Raw genomic sequence first — 14,450 nt, forward strand, 5'->3', positions numbered from 1 at the left:
TAGACACTTGATTTAGGGAGTTTCAAGGAGAATTAGGTCTAGTCTGAGAACAAAGGAAATACACTCACAATAGAACATTGCACATAAGGCAGTTTGGACGTTCTTTAATGCTGTTAGCTATTCCGAACAATACAGGAAATACATAAATCAGAAATCAGGCTCTAACCTACTCTGGGAAACAACAGTTATTCTCTCCTGTCTTCACTGAAATCTTCCTGTCAGGTGGCGGTATAGCTACATATTCTCCAAGTGTGACAAAATGGCATAGAAAAGAATGAGAGTAAGCAGAAGGAGCCTTTTTGCCCCAAACAGCATCTTCCTCTTACACTGCTGTGAGTGGAACAAAAAGCATTTCCCTTCCCAGGCACAATGACAGTGGGAGAAAGAGATACGTATCGTGGATTCTCCACTCAGCACATACAATGAGTAGGCCTGGCACCTATTGAGAGTGAGCAGGATCACAGCCAGCCTGAACATCATCATGTTTAGAAATGGTGACTGTGCCGAAAGGAGAAAGAGCTAATCCTGCCGAGTGTCTGCATCCTCATGCTTGCTCATGGTCTCTGTAATCCAGTCCAAATAACGCACTACCTTGGTGTAGAGACCAAAGGTACCACATCTTGGTCCCCAGGAGATCAGCCCGGCCACATAGTACCGTGTGTCATTAAGAGGATCTTGGATAGCATAGGCCCCACCACTATCCCCCTTACAGCTGTCCTTGTCACCACCAGCACAGATCATATTGTCAGTGAATCGGTACACACTGGAATCAGCAGAGCCCTCTGGTTTCACAGATCGGCACTTATCCATGTCCACCACAGGAATCTGGGCCTTCCAAAGAAAAATGGGCAGTCTTCCTCTTTCTCTTTGACCCCAGCCAGCAATGTAGCCCAGAGTCCCTTCTTGCAGCTCATACTCAGGTGATTTACCAGGAAGACAGAGGGGTGAGATGTTTGGGCCCATCTTCACCGGATCCCTCAGCTTCAGCAGAGCAATATCATTATCAAAATCGGTCCTGGTTTCTATGGGCTGCTTCTTCCAATCAGGATGGATGAATGAAGCCTCTGGGATCAGTTGCTTGGCCTCCCGGTACAGAGATTCTCCACCAACATTGATCACCCCAGCATACATGGTGGGCTTGTCATAACCCTCCAGCAAATGAGCTGCAGTCATTACCCATCTCTCAGAGATGAGTACGCCACCTCCTCTTGGGTAATGAAAATACACCTGCCAGGGAAAGTTGCCCTTTTGTGCAAGGGTGCCTCCAAAAATCCTTGCTTTCTCTTCAATGGGATTACTAGGCACTCCACAGACTGAAAGGAAAAAGAGAAGAACCACATGGGAGAATTAGCAGTTCTAGTTAAGGGGTTCTTTGGTACTGTTAAAAAGCCCATAGTCCCCTCCTGCCTGTCTCCTCCAAATAATGTTTGATTCTGAGTAACCAATATTTATGTTCAATGTCATAGAGCCCTAACTAGTATTTAGAGAAATTAAAGGCAATTCAAGCAAAACTATGATCAACATTCAATTTAGTCTGAAAATACTAATTCTCATGTTCTTGCTTTGGAAAGCAGTTGTCACGTTGCCCATGTTGGGTATGTCAAAGCTCACAATTTGATTGCGTTCTAGGTAGCATTTTTCCTTTGCTGAATTATGCCCTGTAGGTGAAGGGATTGATTGACTTTGGATGATTTTGATAAGTTTTGAGAAATATGACACTGCTCTTTAATATATATATATAGTGTGTGTGTGTGTGTGTGTGTGTGTGTGTGTTGTGAAATCCAGATAGTCTCAGGTTAAGTTGTCAGGTTTGTCACTGATGTTTTACCATTTCAACTCTCCACTCTTTTAGCATGTAAAATCTTAAGCAGTGGCTTAATGGAGACCTTATCTGTGGGTCTTATGGGTGCAGAGATGCTACATACCCTTTGAGTAAAATGTTCTACAAGATTTTGCAGAATGTGACCACAAATGACATAAGTAAGTCTGGTCATTTTGACATAGTCAGGAAACTGATGTCTGATCATATGGCCTTGTTTGCATTGAACCCTTAGTCATACAGTAAGAGATTGAGTAGGTAGCTTCCAATTTAAATGAAGCAGTTTGAGAAAGAATTTCACGTGATCACAGAAAGCTATAGGCTGGAAGGTACCTCTCTATGTCTTTAGTTCAACCTGTTCATCTCTAACTGCCCTTCCTCTGTCTTCCTAACTGCAAAGCCAGGTTGCTCAGAGGCTTTGAGAGGTGACTTCTGATCATCTCCACAGGTGGTGATTAGCCAGCCCCTCTGGCAACAGTTCCAGTAATCTGGGGGAGCATTATTCCTTAAATACAGTCAGAATTACCTTGGTTACAACTTGTGCTCATTGCTTGTCATTGTCTTTCATTGCTATGTACCACTGAGAAGAATCTGGCTTCATATTCTTTTTTTCCTCTTGGGTAGTAAATTCCCTGAGCTTTATGTTGCCATTTGTCTTTTGCACTGTGCACTATTATAGTCCAAGTGACCGGTTGAGCTGGCCCTTAAGAAGGTTGAATCATCTTCAGCTGGATCTTGTAGTTTGCCAAATAGGATTTGGGGGTTTGGAGCAGTGAACAAGCATCATGTACAACTAGCCCTGAGGATGTTGCCTCCTCCAAGTGGGTAAGCTGAACAGCATGCAGAATACATAGGATTTAAAGTTTTCTCTCTCAGTTGCAAGTTAAGATCCAGCCATAACTACCAGCAGTCAGAAGGAGCAGAAGTATTACCCACACACTTCCCTCCTCTATGTCTCCCAAGTACACAGAGACAGGATGGAAAGGTCCTTGACAGTGATCTTGCTTGAGCCTTTAGACATAGCAAGTGTAGCTGAATACTGAAGAGCACATTAAACCTGAAGGGTTTAGGCTATGACTTACGGTGAGAGTAGTGAAAGAGCTTTCACTATAATGCTGCATCTGTAGTGCCCAGTGAACAGCTGAGCACTATCCGCAGGAGAGATTAAAAGAGAAGCGACAGCTCTCAGTGTAGCCTGGAAGGGACTGAAGGCAGGCATCTTTTTGACCTGTCAGTCTTTTTTGCTACCTGCAATGCAGACAGAGATCTAAAGCACTGAACTTGAGAATACACACACTTGAAGGTGCAGAAACTGGTTAAGAAACATACACTGATACATGAAGAAGTCCTGTTATACCAGATGTCTTATTACATTGCCCATTTTTGTTTCCAGTTTCTTTCTTCTGCCTCATCTGATCTTTCTTTGGGGCCCACAGCTTTCAGAAATGTGATTTAAACAACAGAGAAAGGATGAACTGTAAGTTCAGGCTTAACAGTTGTAAAATAGATGAGAAGAACAAGTGGTCTTCACATGCCACAGGAACACATACATAGGTTTTCATAGTACCTGGGACACATTTTGGTAGCTTCAATCCCATCTTTTCGTTTATCCATTCTCCGCTGGCTGAGCACTGATACACCCCTTGGAAAGCACAAGAAAAAACAGTGCCATAAGGATACAGTCAAGATGAAGATAGCATAAGTAGCACTACTGTAGAAGATGATGAATTAACCTTCTCATTTCCAAAGCTTCATAAATGTTGCTGAAATCTCCCTAGAAGTACATGACCCCAACAGGGTGCTTCAGCCCCTGTTTTGTAGGGAAGCCATTAATACTTTTCTTGAGTCCTCCTCCACCAAAACTGTGTGCTAGATGTGACAGAAATCTCCATGGTTCACACACCAGGCAAAAGGAGAGAGGACTTGCTAATGCATTCAAGGTCAACAGCCCAAATGCAGACATTATTAGGGTGTATTAAACACAAAGGCAACACAAAAATACTGCCTGCAACTCCACACCAATGAAAATGTTTTCATAGTCTTGACCTGATGAGATATAATCCCAGACCCACGATGATGCGAATGCTATTTCTTAGACCTTTGATCAAAGATGCTTGTGTAGCAAAGCTAATGCTTACCATCCCCTTGGGTTTTTAGGGTATAGTAAGGTGCATCACACTCATAGCGGAAAGCAGCTTTGTACAGAGGCTCATGAAGCTCAGAGATGTATACAGCTTGGGCATTGTCAATAGGAGTGGGATCACCACAGTTTACAGCTGTAGAGAAGAAACAAAGATGATCAAATATAATCAAATGGGCATCCTCACCCAACAATATGATTATTCTGTATTATGGGGAACCCCTTGGCTCATCTGGTCTTTGTTACAGCCATCAGTGCTCACTTCCTCTGTCCCTTCATCATGCTCACACCCTAGTCCTCCAGCATCCTCCTAATCTGGAGATATAGTGGATTTGGAGCCTAAAGGCTCCGTTCTGGTCTGTTCCCCGTAATACAAAGACAGGTCACTTACGAACACAGCTGAAATGGGAGTTGCTCCATTCCCCATTGTCCTGACAGCTGGAGTGAAAAGTCTTGATGCTGTCTCGTTTCTAGGGAAAAGAGCACATGATCCATGCAAGTCACTGGCCATGAAATACATCTGACACAGGCACTCCAGTGGAAGGTCCCCAACATGCTGCAGTGTCCCAGAGGTGCTCAGGACACTTGATGGGAAATGGCATCAGGAAGATGCTGAGAGGGCCAGAGAGGACATATGCTTTTTTATATGACTTACCCTCACAATTTCATAGCCTTCTACACAGGTCACCTTCACATTGTCCTTGAAGATATACCTGTCCTTCTTTGGGTCAAGAACAGAGTTGGGGATGACACTCTGGGGACAGCTTACAGCTTTGAAGAGATAGGTGGAAATCAGCGGTTAACTGGTTCAAGATTTACTCTCCTTCCATCTCCCAGCTTCCTTCTCCCTAGTGATTATTTCCCCTAGTAAACAGGTAACCTCTGTTGACTCAATACCAGCAGCTGCGAACATGCTGACAGGTTGTACCATGAATACGACCTGAGACTAACTCAACAGCAGAGGGGATGCTTTCCCAGGTGTTTACTCACGATCCGCATAGTAGCGTATTTTCCAGCCTTTGTGCTGTACTGCATGATCTGACTGGAAGGTTATGTCAAGGATGTTGTTCCTAGTTTTGATTTCGGGAGGGCCTGGGAATTTGCTGCCGCAATAGGGACCAAAAAGCTGTTTTCCAGAGACAAGCTGGGAAAATAACAACCAAGAGGAAATAAAAAATTCCAAATGCATTTAGAGATATATTAAAATACATGTTCAATATATACATATTCAAATGTATTCCCAAGAACTTCAACTGTCAAAAAGTGACATAGCAGAAAATACAGTTAAGCAGTCATATGGTCTTCTGACTATGAGAAGACTGAAGGGAAATTCAGACCATCCTGACTCCCTCCATAAGCCCCACACCTACTGTTAAGCTGTCGTGGCAAGTCCCTTTTGAGTCGGCTGGTTCCACATCAAAGTCCCCGCTGCGTATGGTCAACGTCACAAAGTACCCTGGCCTCAGAGCCACTTGGTACTCACACCGTGAGTTCTCTGGGTACTGGTTGGGGTAGTTGGGGCTGGCGATCTCCCCTGATAGCTCAGTGAAGACATTTCCACTGCAGTTCACTAGGAGTGTGGAAGGAAAGCAGATAGGATTCTGAATAGAAATGGTCCATGTATGTAGCAGACAAGCTTTCCCTTTTCCACTACATCTCCAGTCTTCCCCCAGTCACCAGCATTAACTATGTCACAACATTGCACCTTTCCACTTGGCCCCAAATTAATTCTTGCTGTTGACCTCTTACCTCCACATGTTTTCTTATCCTCATAGAGGAAATAATCTGGTGGGCAAGTACAGAAGTAACCTCCAATATAATTATTACAGTAATGACTGCAAGGTTCCTCCACAAAATCTGTGCACTCATCCAAGTCTGCAAGTGTGAAAAGATGAATCAGCCAAGATTAGCAGAGGGCCCTACGGGCAAGAAGAGGATGAGAAAGTGAAGCAAACACTGGTGAATCACAACGAAAAGGTATCTCTAAGACAGTATTTATGCTGGCCATATTGGAAAGCGCTCCTGTCTGTTGGGATCTCCTTTAAATAAGGCATTCTCCTAAGAAAGACCATTCTGTCAGCTTTCCTATCCCTGATCCCAGCTGTTACAGAGATTCAGAGGATGCTGTTTTAACCTTACCCACTGCAACATAGTAGGCTGCGAAACCAGTGAAACGCTCCTCATTGGAAAAGTCTGATTGGAAGCTCATAGTGAGCGTGTTATAAGGGATATGAAATTCCTCCACAATTGAGGATCCGGGGGCACGAGGTTTCTTCTGCCCACAAAGCACACCTTCAACCTGGCCATGAGACAGGACCTGCAGAAGAATGCAGAGAGGTGTTATCTCATTACTGGAATATGTGTAATTACCTACACTTGAATCTTTCAGCCTACAGGTGGCTAACCAAAGGCTCCTAAACTGTGTATTTCTCACAACATTCAGGTAGATCTCCCAGAGCAAAGCTATCTCACACAGCTAGCAGGAGGAACCAAGGATGTTGGTGTCATCCACCAAGCTGGCCAAGGGTAGGAGCCAGCCAGCCAAGGAACAGCTGAAAAGAGCCCTTAGCCAACCAGTTTCATGACATTTATAAGATTCTCGAGGGTTGTTCCTTCCTACAGACTTTCCAGCTGTGAAATACCTCTCTTAATTTCTCAGATACAAATTAATGCAGGAAGTTATCTGTTAACATCCTTTCCTCAGGCCCACTTCAACAAAAAATCAACACCATGGTTCAAAATGGCAAACCCAATCATTGATGGTCTGCAGAGCAGTTTAATAGGTAGCTGCAAAAGGACATGTTACTACACGTCCTAGCAGAGCACATTCCACTGTCCCACCTTGGTCTTTCTCCAAGGCCTCCTGGTGCTGCACCTGCTCTTATTACCCATTGTCACACATAGATATTGCAGGATAGGGTGGTCTTGTTTCTGTCTGTGTGGAAGTGCTTGATCTCCTGTGCCTTGTGGGACAACGTGGGGAATATCTAGTGGGTCTCTGAGTTTTAAGATCATAGGAAACTGTAGTGCAATGACCACAGCACTTTATCTGAGTGCCCACTATCCATACACAGAGCTCTTGACTGGTTTTAACCTCCATCATTTCCAGTTTCTGGTTGCATTAAACCATCTATGTCCACTCCTGAATAATTTCAGGATCAGAAAAGCAATGCCCTGAGAAAATGGTCTTTTTATACCTGCAGTTCACTGGCTCAGAATATGCCTTGCAATAGGGAGGTGTCAGTGGTGGCTAAGAAGGCTTTTCCTATAAACACAGGAGAAATATGAGGAGGGGAACATACGGGACACTCAGTTGGCAGACAATGCGCATGTGCTATGAGGCAAACTCAAATCAATTTAGTGAGTGCTAGTGCAGATATGCTCAGTCATGTGGGCTTCTTGGGAGTTCGGAACAGGAAGGATGTGTCTATCTCCTCTTCCAGCCCTAAGTTTTGTACACAGCCTTTCTGTTGTGTATTCTAACCCTCCTCCTCCTCGCTTGAGGATGGGGATAGTACCTTCACAAAGTCATATTCGCAGTTCTGTGATGGTTCAAGATCCATATGTGTGAAATAAAGGCGAATGCCATATCCTGAAGGCACCTGGATATCCCAAGATTCCTGCACATCATTGGGATACACCTGAGGATAATTGGGTGACAAGATCTCACCATACATGGAGGCTGCATCAGCCCAGGCAGGGAGACAGAAGAAGATAAGGTACCTGAGAAAAGAGGAAGATGATATTGCAGTAGTCTTCTCTGTCCATATATGCATGCAGTCGCTAGGGGAAAAGCCAGTCTCTGGCTGTACACAGCATGCAGTACAGCTTCTGTCTTTGGAGTTTTAATAAGCAACGCTGTGCCTGCAGAGGCCCTCCTCTTTCTTCTGTAGTCTTTCACACAGAAAGAGTAAACCTCGGTCATGCTCTCTGTTCCTCTCTAGCTCTATAAGACCCGATAATGCTGCAGGTGTTGAACACAAGGGTCTCAAGTGCTACACCTCAATTCACTGCCTTGTTCTGGAGGTTACTTGGGCTATATACATGCAGATTTGAGAATCAGTACAGTACTACAGGGAAAAACACTTGATTTAAAACATGACATTTTTAATAAAGCTGAGTTCCCCTTGGAGATGCAGGTAACTCACCACATCTGGAAAAAGCAGATCTTCCTTTCTTTCAGGAAATCTTTCAGGAATTGGACTTTGGAGTTACGGTCTGGGACAAAAAACAGTGTGATTGATTAGTGTTGCTTGTCCTTCTGCTTGTCTGCTAGGCAGGTCAAAGACCCTAAAACGCCAGCTTGTGGAGAATACGTCAATGTTCTTCCTCAAAAGCAAGTTTAAATCTCTGTTCATTCCTGCGTACAGCAACCCCAAGCATCAAGAAGGGACGTAGGCTCTGCACTGACAGAATGGAGAGCTGATCTCTATCCTGGTACTCCCTGGTACCCTTATTCTCCCTTTATGACTGCCAGTGTCTCCAAACACCGTGCTGGTGCACAGCAAATTAAAGACAGCAAGTAACCCCCCACACATTCCACTCTCACCCACCTCAAAAACAATGCCAAGATCCTGGGGCTTGGGAGCAGCTTGTCCTGACTCTTCTGGCTGTCAGACAGAGATACTCGGGAGGAGTTTCCTTTCGCATTTCTAATGCTTGCAGTATTTACCTTTTCTCCCTAGTTCGTGTCTGGTTTTCTTCTCTCTCCCCTTCTCTTTTTTCTTCCTGTGCACCCTCCTCCAAACGAACCCAAGGCTCTAATCCGCAGCGTCGCAGCACCCTCTACCTGTGGGATGCTGGCTTGAGATGCTCGGCCGGCCGGCTCCCGGCAGAAAGGGTGATTTCCAGTCAGTTGCACAATACCCTTGGCTCAGGCTGCGCGGGGGCAGCGAACGGATCTGGGCTGTGTGTTAGGCATTATCGGGAAATCAGATGACTTTGGGGAAAAGGGAGGGGAACAGAGTTTGCTGCTGCCCAGCTCCCCGCCCCCCCAACCCTTCCTTTTAAAAGCTGAGAATAACATCCTAAGGGTGTAGAAAAGGGGAAATCCACTTGAGAACTTGTCCAATGCTTTTGCATGGAAAACAACTGTTCGATCATCCTGTTCACAGACCACTCTGCCCGAGCCCACTCTGCCACAGGGCTCCTGACATGGCTCATCTAATACTGCAGACACTCTTTTTTACAGAGGTCAAAAAGGGAAAGATAGTGGCCTATTCAATGTTGTGCCTCTCTGAGGTTACCAGCAGGAGTAAGGGTGCATTGCTTTCCTGGGTTTTGTTACGGGAACACTCCTGTAGGTAAGAACTTCACTAAGAACTCATAACTACCTCTTCATTTACCAAGTAAACTTCATGTAAGAGCATCTGTTCATGAGACTTAGCCCTGGAGCAAGCTAGACCTAAGAGCCTTACGGAAAGCAGTTTCAAGACTTATGCCAGGTAGGACTCTTAATCCAGCCAGTGCCCACAAGCCAAGACCAGAATACCACCATATAAGCTAAAAGACCTGTCACTAACACTCTAAAAAGCAACTCCTCCTCACAAACCAGCTACACTGGGACTGAACAATAAATGAACATGTAAAACTCAATTACAAGCTCTACCCTTTACGATGAGCACAGCAAAATCCAGAGCTTGTTTCAGCCAGGAAAAACATCATTGAAGTTTCAACAGGCCATAGGCAAAGTGAGTTATCAAAGCCCAGCTGAGCGACCACTTTATATTGTCAAGGGAGACAAACACCTACAGATGAATCATTACTGACTTCATTGTAGTCAGGATAAAGGCTTTGCTTGAAGAACATGCCTAGTCTGTTTTCTTTGTCAAACTGAGAATGGATAGTGAAAGACAACAGTGTGTGACCTAGCTTCTGATGTCTCTTGGAAGCACTGCTTGATGTTTCTAACTGGAATTTCGAGAACCAGGAAAACAGTGATCAAAGATACACAACAAATCACAGGGGCACGTTTTCTCCTCTGAACTGGGTAAGGTAAAGACCCTGCCAGTGACTCTGCAAGTCACAGTCATATTTTAAGGTGGGCATGGCAGAAGCAAAATGAGTGTGGGCTGATAGATGATGCGTGTCATTGCATTGCAAGGGAATTCTGTGCTTTCATATAAACCCAACTCAACTTGTCTGCAGCAGTGGTAAATTGATGTGTATGTGAATATCAATAGCTCTTTGGAAGACATATACCTATTAAGTAAGAAAAAGATGGCTGAAGTTGATTAAATAAGTAACCTGGACATCTATGTGCATAATGCTAACTGTTCATGCAGCAGACCAGTGATATTGATGTATGTAATTACATTGGATACACACAGAGCATTTGATTGCATTTGCCTAGATGTGTATTGGGTTTACAGTTTGTAAGATGAAAGAGCTAGGCAATATATTCCACAATTCACTGAAATTATGTCAGGAATAATATTAAAGCAATAATTTAAAAGAAGCAAACCCATGCCAGTAAGGTTACTAAATTATGACATTCAGTTTGCCAATGCAATAGAATTCTGCTCAGAGGCACACGCATTCTCTTACATTCCTAAATTACACAACCACATACTATTCTTCCCAAATTGCAGCAGACAAACCTCTTCTTCAGATGACTCAGAGCTGTGTAGCTGTAACCTTCCTGCCAGATGTCATGAAGAGCAGCAGTGTTCCAGTTTTCACAGCATTACCATCTAAAACAGGCTCGACTGGCTTGTCTTCCCCCAGGAAGCTGGGAGGGAAAAAAAGCTTTTCCCAAGTTCTTAAGAAAAGCCACACTTTCCCATCTGGAAACACTGAGTCAGTGCATAAAACAAAGCAAGGAAATATCAAAAGAGAAAACATAACATTAAGTGAAATCCATCAGGAGGGAATCAAGGATATGTAAGCAGCAAGTAAAATATCCCGCATCTACCCAGAGAAGCTGTGGCTGCCCCATCCCTGGCAGTGTTCAAAGGCTTGGAGCAACCTGGTCTAGTGGAAGGTGTCTCTGCCCATGGCAGGGGGTTGGAATTTGATGAGCTTTAAGGTCCTTTCCAACCCAAACCATTCTGTGATCCTATGATTCCGTGATAAACCAAGACCTTGGCAGTAATTTGCCTGTTTCCCTTTTTGCCAATAAAAGGATTTAGTGGATTTCTTGCACACCACATTTCCTGCCTCACTCACGTGATCCAGGCTGGATGTGTTGCCAGTAGTTAAATTCAGAGCCTTAGGTAAGCCTGGGAAAAAAAAACACCTTCCTGTGCACTGGCTGAGATCTGCTTGGTCTAACCCACTGGTTTCCACCTATGCATCCTCTACTAGGGGAATCTCACCAGAAGCTGTTGTGCTCTTTTACTCTTTCCAGCACCAAGTCTGAATGCAAAGCTCCCACAGCCTCCCATGAAAACCTGGGACTTGGGACCACTTGGTGCACTGCACCATACAGAGAGGCCTACTGCCTTCTGGACTCCCCATCCCTGCATCCCTCGGTAGCTTCAAGCGGCCACAACTGTTAAGCACAGACAATGCCTGTGCAGGTGATGAACCATCCTTCATACAAAACAGGAGCCCCATGGTCTTGTTTACACCCAAGGCCTTTTTCCCTGTGGGCAAGGGGCTCTGACTGGAGGTATCCCACCGTGGAATAGCTGGCGTGGGATCCCCCCATGACCTTCGTAGGGATGTCCTTCTGCACCACACACACGGCTTCACCAGCTGCTGAAGAGGAACGGTTCCGAGTTTCCTCTAATAGAGTAAAACGTCCCTAGAGAGACTGAGGCTTACTCCAAACCACAAAGCTGTGACCGGCTCCAGGCGGCACCGAGAGGCGGCAGCAGAGACCGGCGGGGGCCGCGGAGCCGGGGAGGCTGCTTCGGACGGCAAAAGGGTGTCAGCGGGCTGTGAAGCGGAGACGGGAGCGGCAGCTCCCTAACCGTGGCGAACGGAGCCAGCGAGCTCTGACACCCATGTCTCTGTGCAATGATTTCCACACAAGGTGGAGAAGGGATTGTTTTCAAGCAAACCATTCTCACAGCGTATCCAAACTCCACCAAGCCTCCGTTTTTCCAGTTCTCTCAGGTCTTTGCTTTCTACCGTGTCCAAGGCCTCCTATTCATCCTCCTAATGAAAAGCTTATATTCACATGTTTCCCTGCTTTTTATCCCAAGCAGTCACCCTTCTCCTTCTGTACTCTTATCTCTTGCTCATGGTTATTTCTCTCCACATCCTCTCTGTGCTCTTCACTTGACACAGTGATTCCCAGCTGCAGACTTGAGTCAGATTTCATTTTATTCAGACTCTTGCTTTTCCGGTATCTTCCTCCTCGCCTTCACAGTTCAACCCTAAACTGCAATGCTACCCATTCTCTTGCCCCTAGTAGCCTGCTCCCCTTCTATGGCCATTTCAATCAGGATTGAATGGTGCCTGCCAGTGGGAAACTGTGCCCAGAAGGGCACAAGATTCCTCTTTCAGGTCCTGAGCTGCAGTAGGAATGGTCGTGGAAGGAAAGTCCTACAAGGGTTCTTGAAGAACCATTTGAGGTCTGCGGGAAAGCTGCACGAACCACTTGAACACAGTCAATAAAAATGAATTTGCACAAGCAAACAGCAGCTATGTCCCCATATTGCCACACTGAGCTCATGTGAACCTCAAGTTTCACACTAACAACTCTTTAGTGCCATGAAATCTGAGCGTATCTTCAGGACAGTAAATAAAGATTTTTAGTTACACCTCCTCCTCCCAAGCATTGCACTGCCCTGATTATTAAACAGCAATACTGAAAACTAATGGTACTCATCATGATCCGAGTCCCAAAACAAGCTACTACGTTCTGATCTAGCATTTAATCCAAATAAATGAAATACAGCAACATTTCAAGCAACTGAAAACAGAAACTTGCATTGGCAACCTCAGGAGCAGATGCTAGCTCCGAAACCCTTCTCTGACAACAGTAAATTACAGAATGAAGTAAGTCTAAGCAAGTTACTGTTTGCACAAAAGGAATGTGTCATAGGTTTGTTTCCTGAGTTATTCCAGAACACAAAGAACCGAGACGAGAATGTCATCCAACCCAGCAACCTCTAACTCTCTTTGTCTGCAGTCTTGAGTGAGAGGTGTGGACAGACTGCTGCAGGGCTACAGGAGGGCACCACTTGAAGGAGACTGGGGTCCAAAGCCATTTTTGCTGCTACAAACGTGGCCTTCAGAACCAGACTCCAGGAGTCAGCATCGGTGAGGGGACACACGTCTGCTTGGGCAGGAGATGCACCGGTGCATGAGGGAAGCTAAACCCTTGCGCAAGCCCAACAGAATACCAGTGGCCACAGCAAAGAGTAGTGTGGTTGGTGCCACATTGCAGTCTGACCTTCAAAGCAAGGCCACAGAATCGAAGTAATCCTCCAGGCATAATCTGAGTTTTCATAGAAAGAGGATGAAAAGCGAAGGGGAGGAATGAGGGGAGGGAAATCCAGGTGTGGAAGCTTAAGGAAGGAGGAAAGCATATGGTGATATTTCCCTTGTATATCCTCCCTTTTTTGGCTATCTAAAGCATAGAGTATCGCTGAGTCAGAAGCTGTATCTATATCTAACATGTCCTCAGCGGATCTTTCTTACATTAGTGTTCTCATTTGTGGACTTTTAATCAAATGATAACAATGATCCCATCAGACAACCGCATAATGTATCAGGATAGAGACTTTAAGAGCTTATAACCCCAGAAGCATTGAGTCTGTGGGATAATTTAATTGTATCAAACAGGGGAGGAAGCTTGATTATGGAGTGGATTCCTTCTGTGGTGATGCTAACAGGCCTCTCTCTCCAATCTGGCCCTCCATTTTCATAAAACCTCTACAAACATAACAGTTTGAGATGCCCCTTCCCAGTCGAACATGGCCAGGAGAGGGACAGAGAGTCAGCATGCTCACATAGGCCTCATTTACTTAGGAAATTTATTTTATTTACTCAGGAATTTTTTTATTTAGGGCCTAAACACCATAAATACCCAATGAAACATCGAAATGAGAGACTAATATTCAGCCTGTCCTTGGGCTTCGCAAAAAGCTTGGCAAACACTGACCAGTGAGGGTGAACAAATGCAGTAACCTCTTTGTAAAGACCAACCTGATGGAGTCAGCTATCCATGAGAGTTTTTAAACCCCAACTAACCATTGGCCTGCCATACTTTATCCATACATTCCACTGCCTTCAGGGGACTTCTGGAGGTCAAGGTTAAAGTCCCCTCTTCACGCAATTCCTTACTGCATCGATTACTCTCCATTTCCATTTTCCTCACCTTCTGCAAGCCCTGGGGCCTTGTCTAAGCATCTTCTGAGTATCTCCAAGGTTGAAGATTTCCAGCCTGTCTAAATATGTGTTCCCATGGGGAACAATTGAATTGAAACTTCCTTCGTGGCAGCTTGAGGCCACTGCCTCTTGCTCTTTCACTGTGGAGCTCTGAAGCGACTCTGGCTCAGTTCTTCCTCAGTCCTATGTCAAGCCACGTGTTTTGTT

The 14,450-nt window shown here is 45.0% G+C and overlaps 1 protein-coding gene across 2 annotated transcripts; it reads right to left on the bottom strand.

Annotated features, from left to right (window-relative positions):
• Nucleotides 1-88: 88 nt before the first annotated feature.
• Nucleotides 89-8,697, bottom strand: C1S (complement C1s). Of its 2 annotated transcripts, XM_061365463.1 has the most exons (12): nucleotides 8,513-8,697; nucleotides 8,108-8,177; nucleotides 7,478-7,682; nucleotides 6,099-6,276; nucleotides 5,709-5,834; nucleotides 5,330-5,529; nucleotides 4,950-5,103; nucleotides 4,615-4,730; nucleotides 4,351-4,429; nucleotides 3,958-4,095; nucleotides 3,387-3,461; nucleotides 89-1,313 (listed from the first exon to the last, which is right to left on the bottom strand). In XM_061365463.1, exons 2-12 carry the CDS (start codon nucleotides 8,110-8,112, stop codon nucleotides 520-522), a joined length of 2,070 nt encoding a protein of 689 aa, XP_061221447.1. In that variant the 5' UTR covers nucleotides 8,113-8,177; nucleotides 8,513-8,697; the 3' UTR covers nucleotides 89-519. The 2 variants fall into 2 exon arrangements, with proteins under 2 accessions (XP_061221447.1, XP_061221448.1); XM_061365464.1 differs by lacking the exon at nucleotides 7,478-7,682.
• Nucleotides 8,698-14,450: the final 5,753 nt, after the last annotated feature.

Source organism: Neopsephotus bourkii, unplaced genomic scaffold (assembly GCF_033783945.1).
Source record: "Neopsephotus bourkii isolate Nb327-2 ecotype Australia unplaced genomic scaffold, CSIRO-AGI_Nbou_v1 NB_1287, whole genome shotgun sequence".
Classification (NCBI taxonomy): Eukaryota; Metazoa; Chordata; class Aves; order Psittaciformes; family Psittacidae; genus Neopsephotus; species Neopsephotus bourkii.

Bases quoted from the DNA above. Each gene is read 5' to 3' on its own strand.
- C1S (XM_061365463.1), bottom strand. The intron at 4,430-4,614 runs GTAAGTCATATA...TCTTTTCCCTAG, and splicing joins AAGGCTATGAAATTGTGAGG to AAACGAGACAGCATCAAGAC. The intron at 1,314-3,386 runs GTACTATGAAAA...TTTTCCTTTCAG, and splicing joins GCTACCAAAATGTGTCCCAG to TCTGTGGAGTGCCTAGTAAT.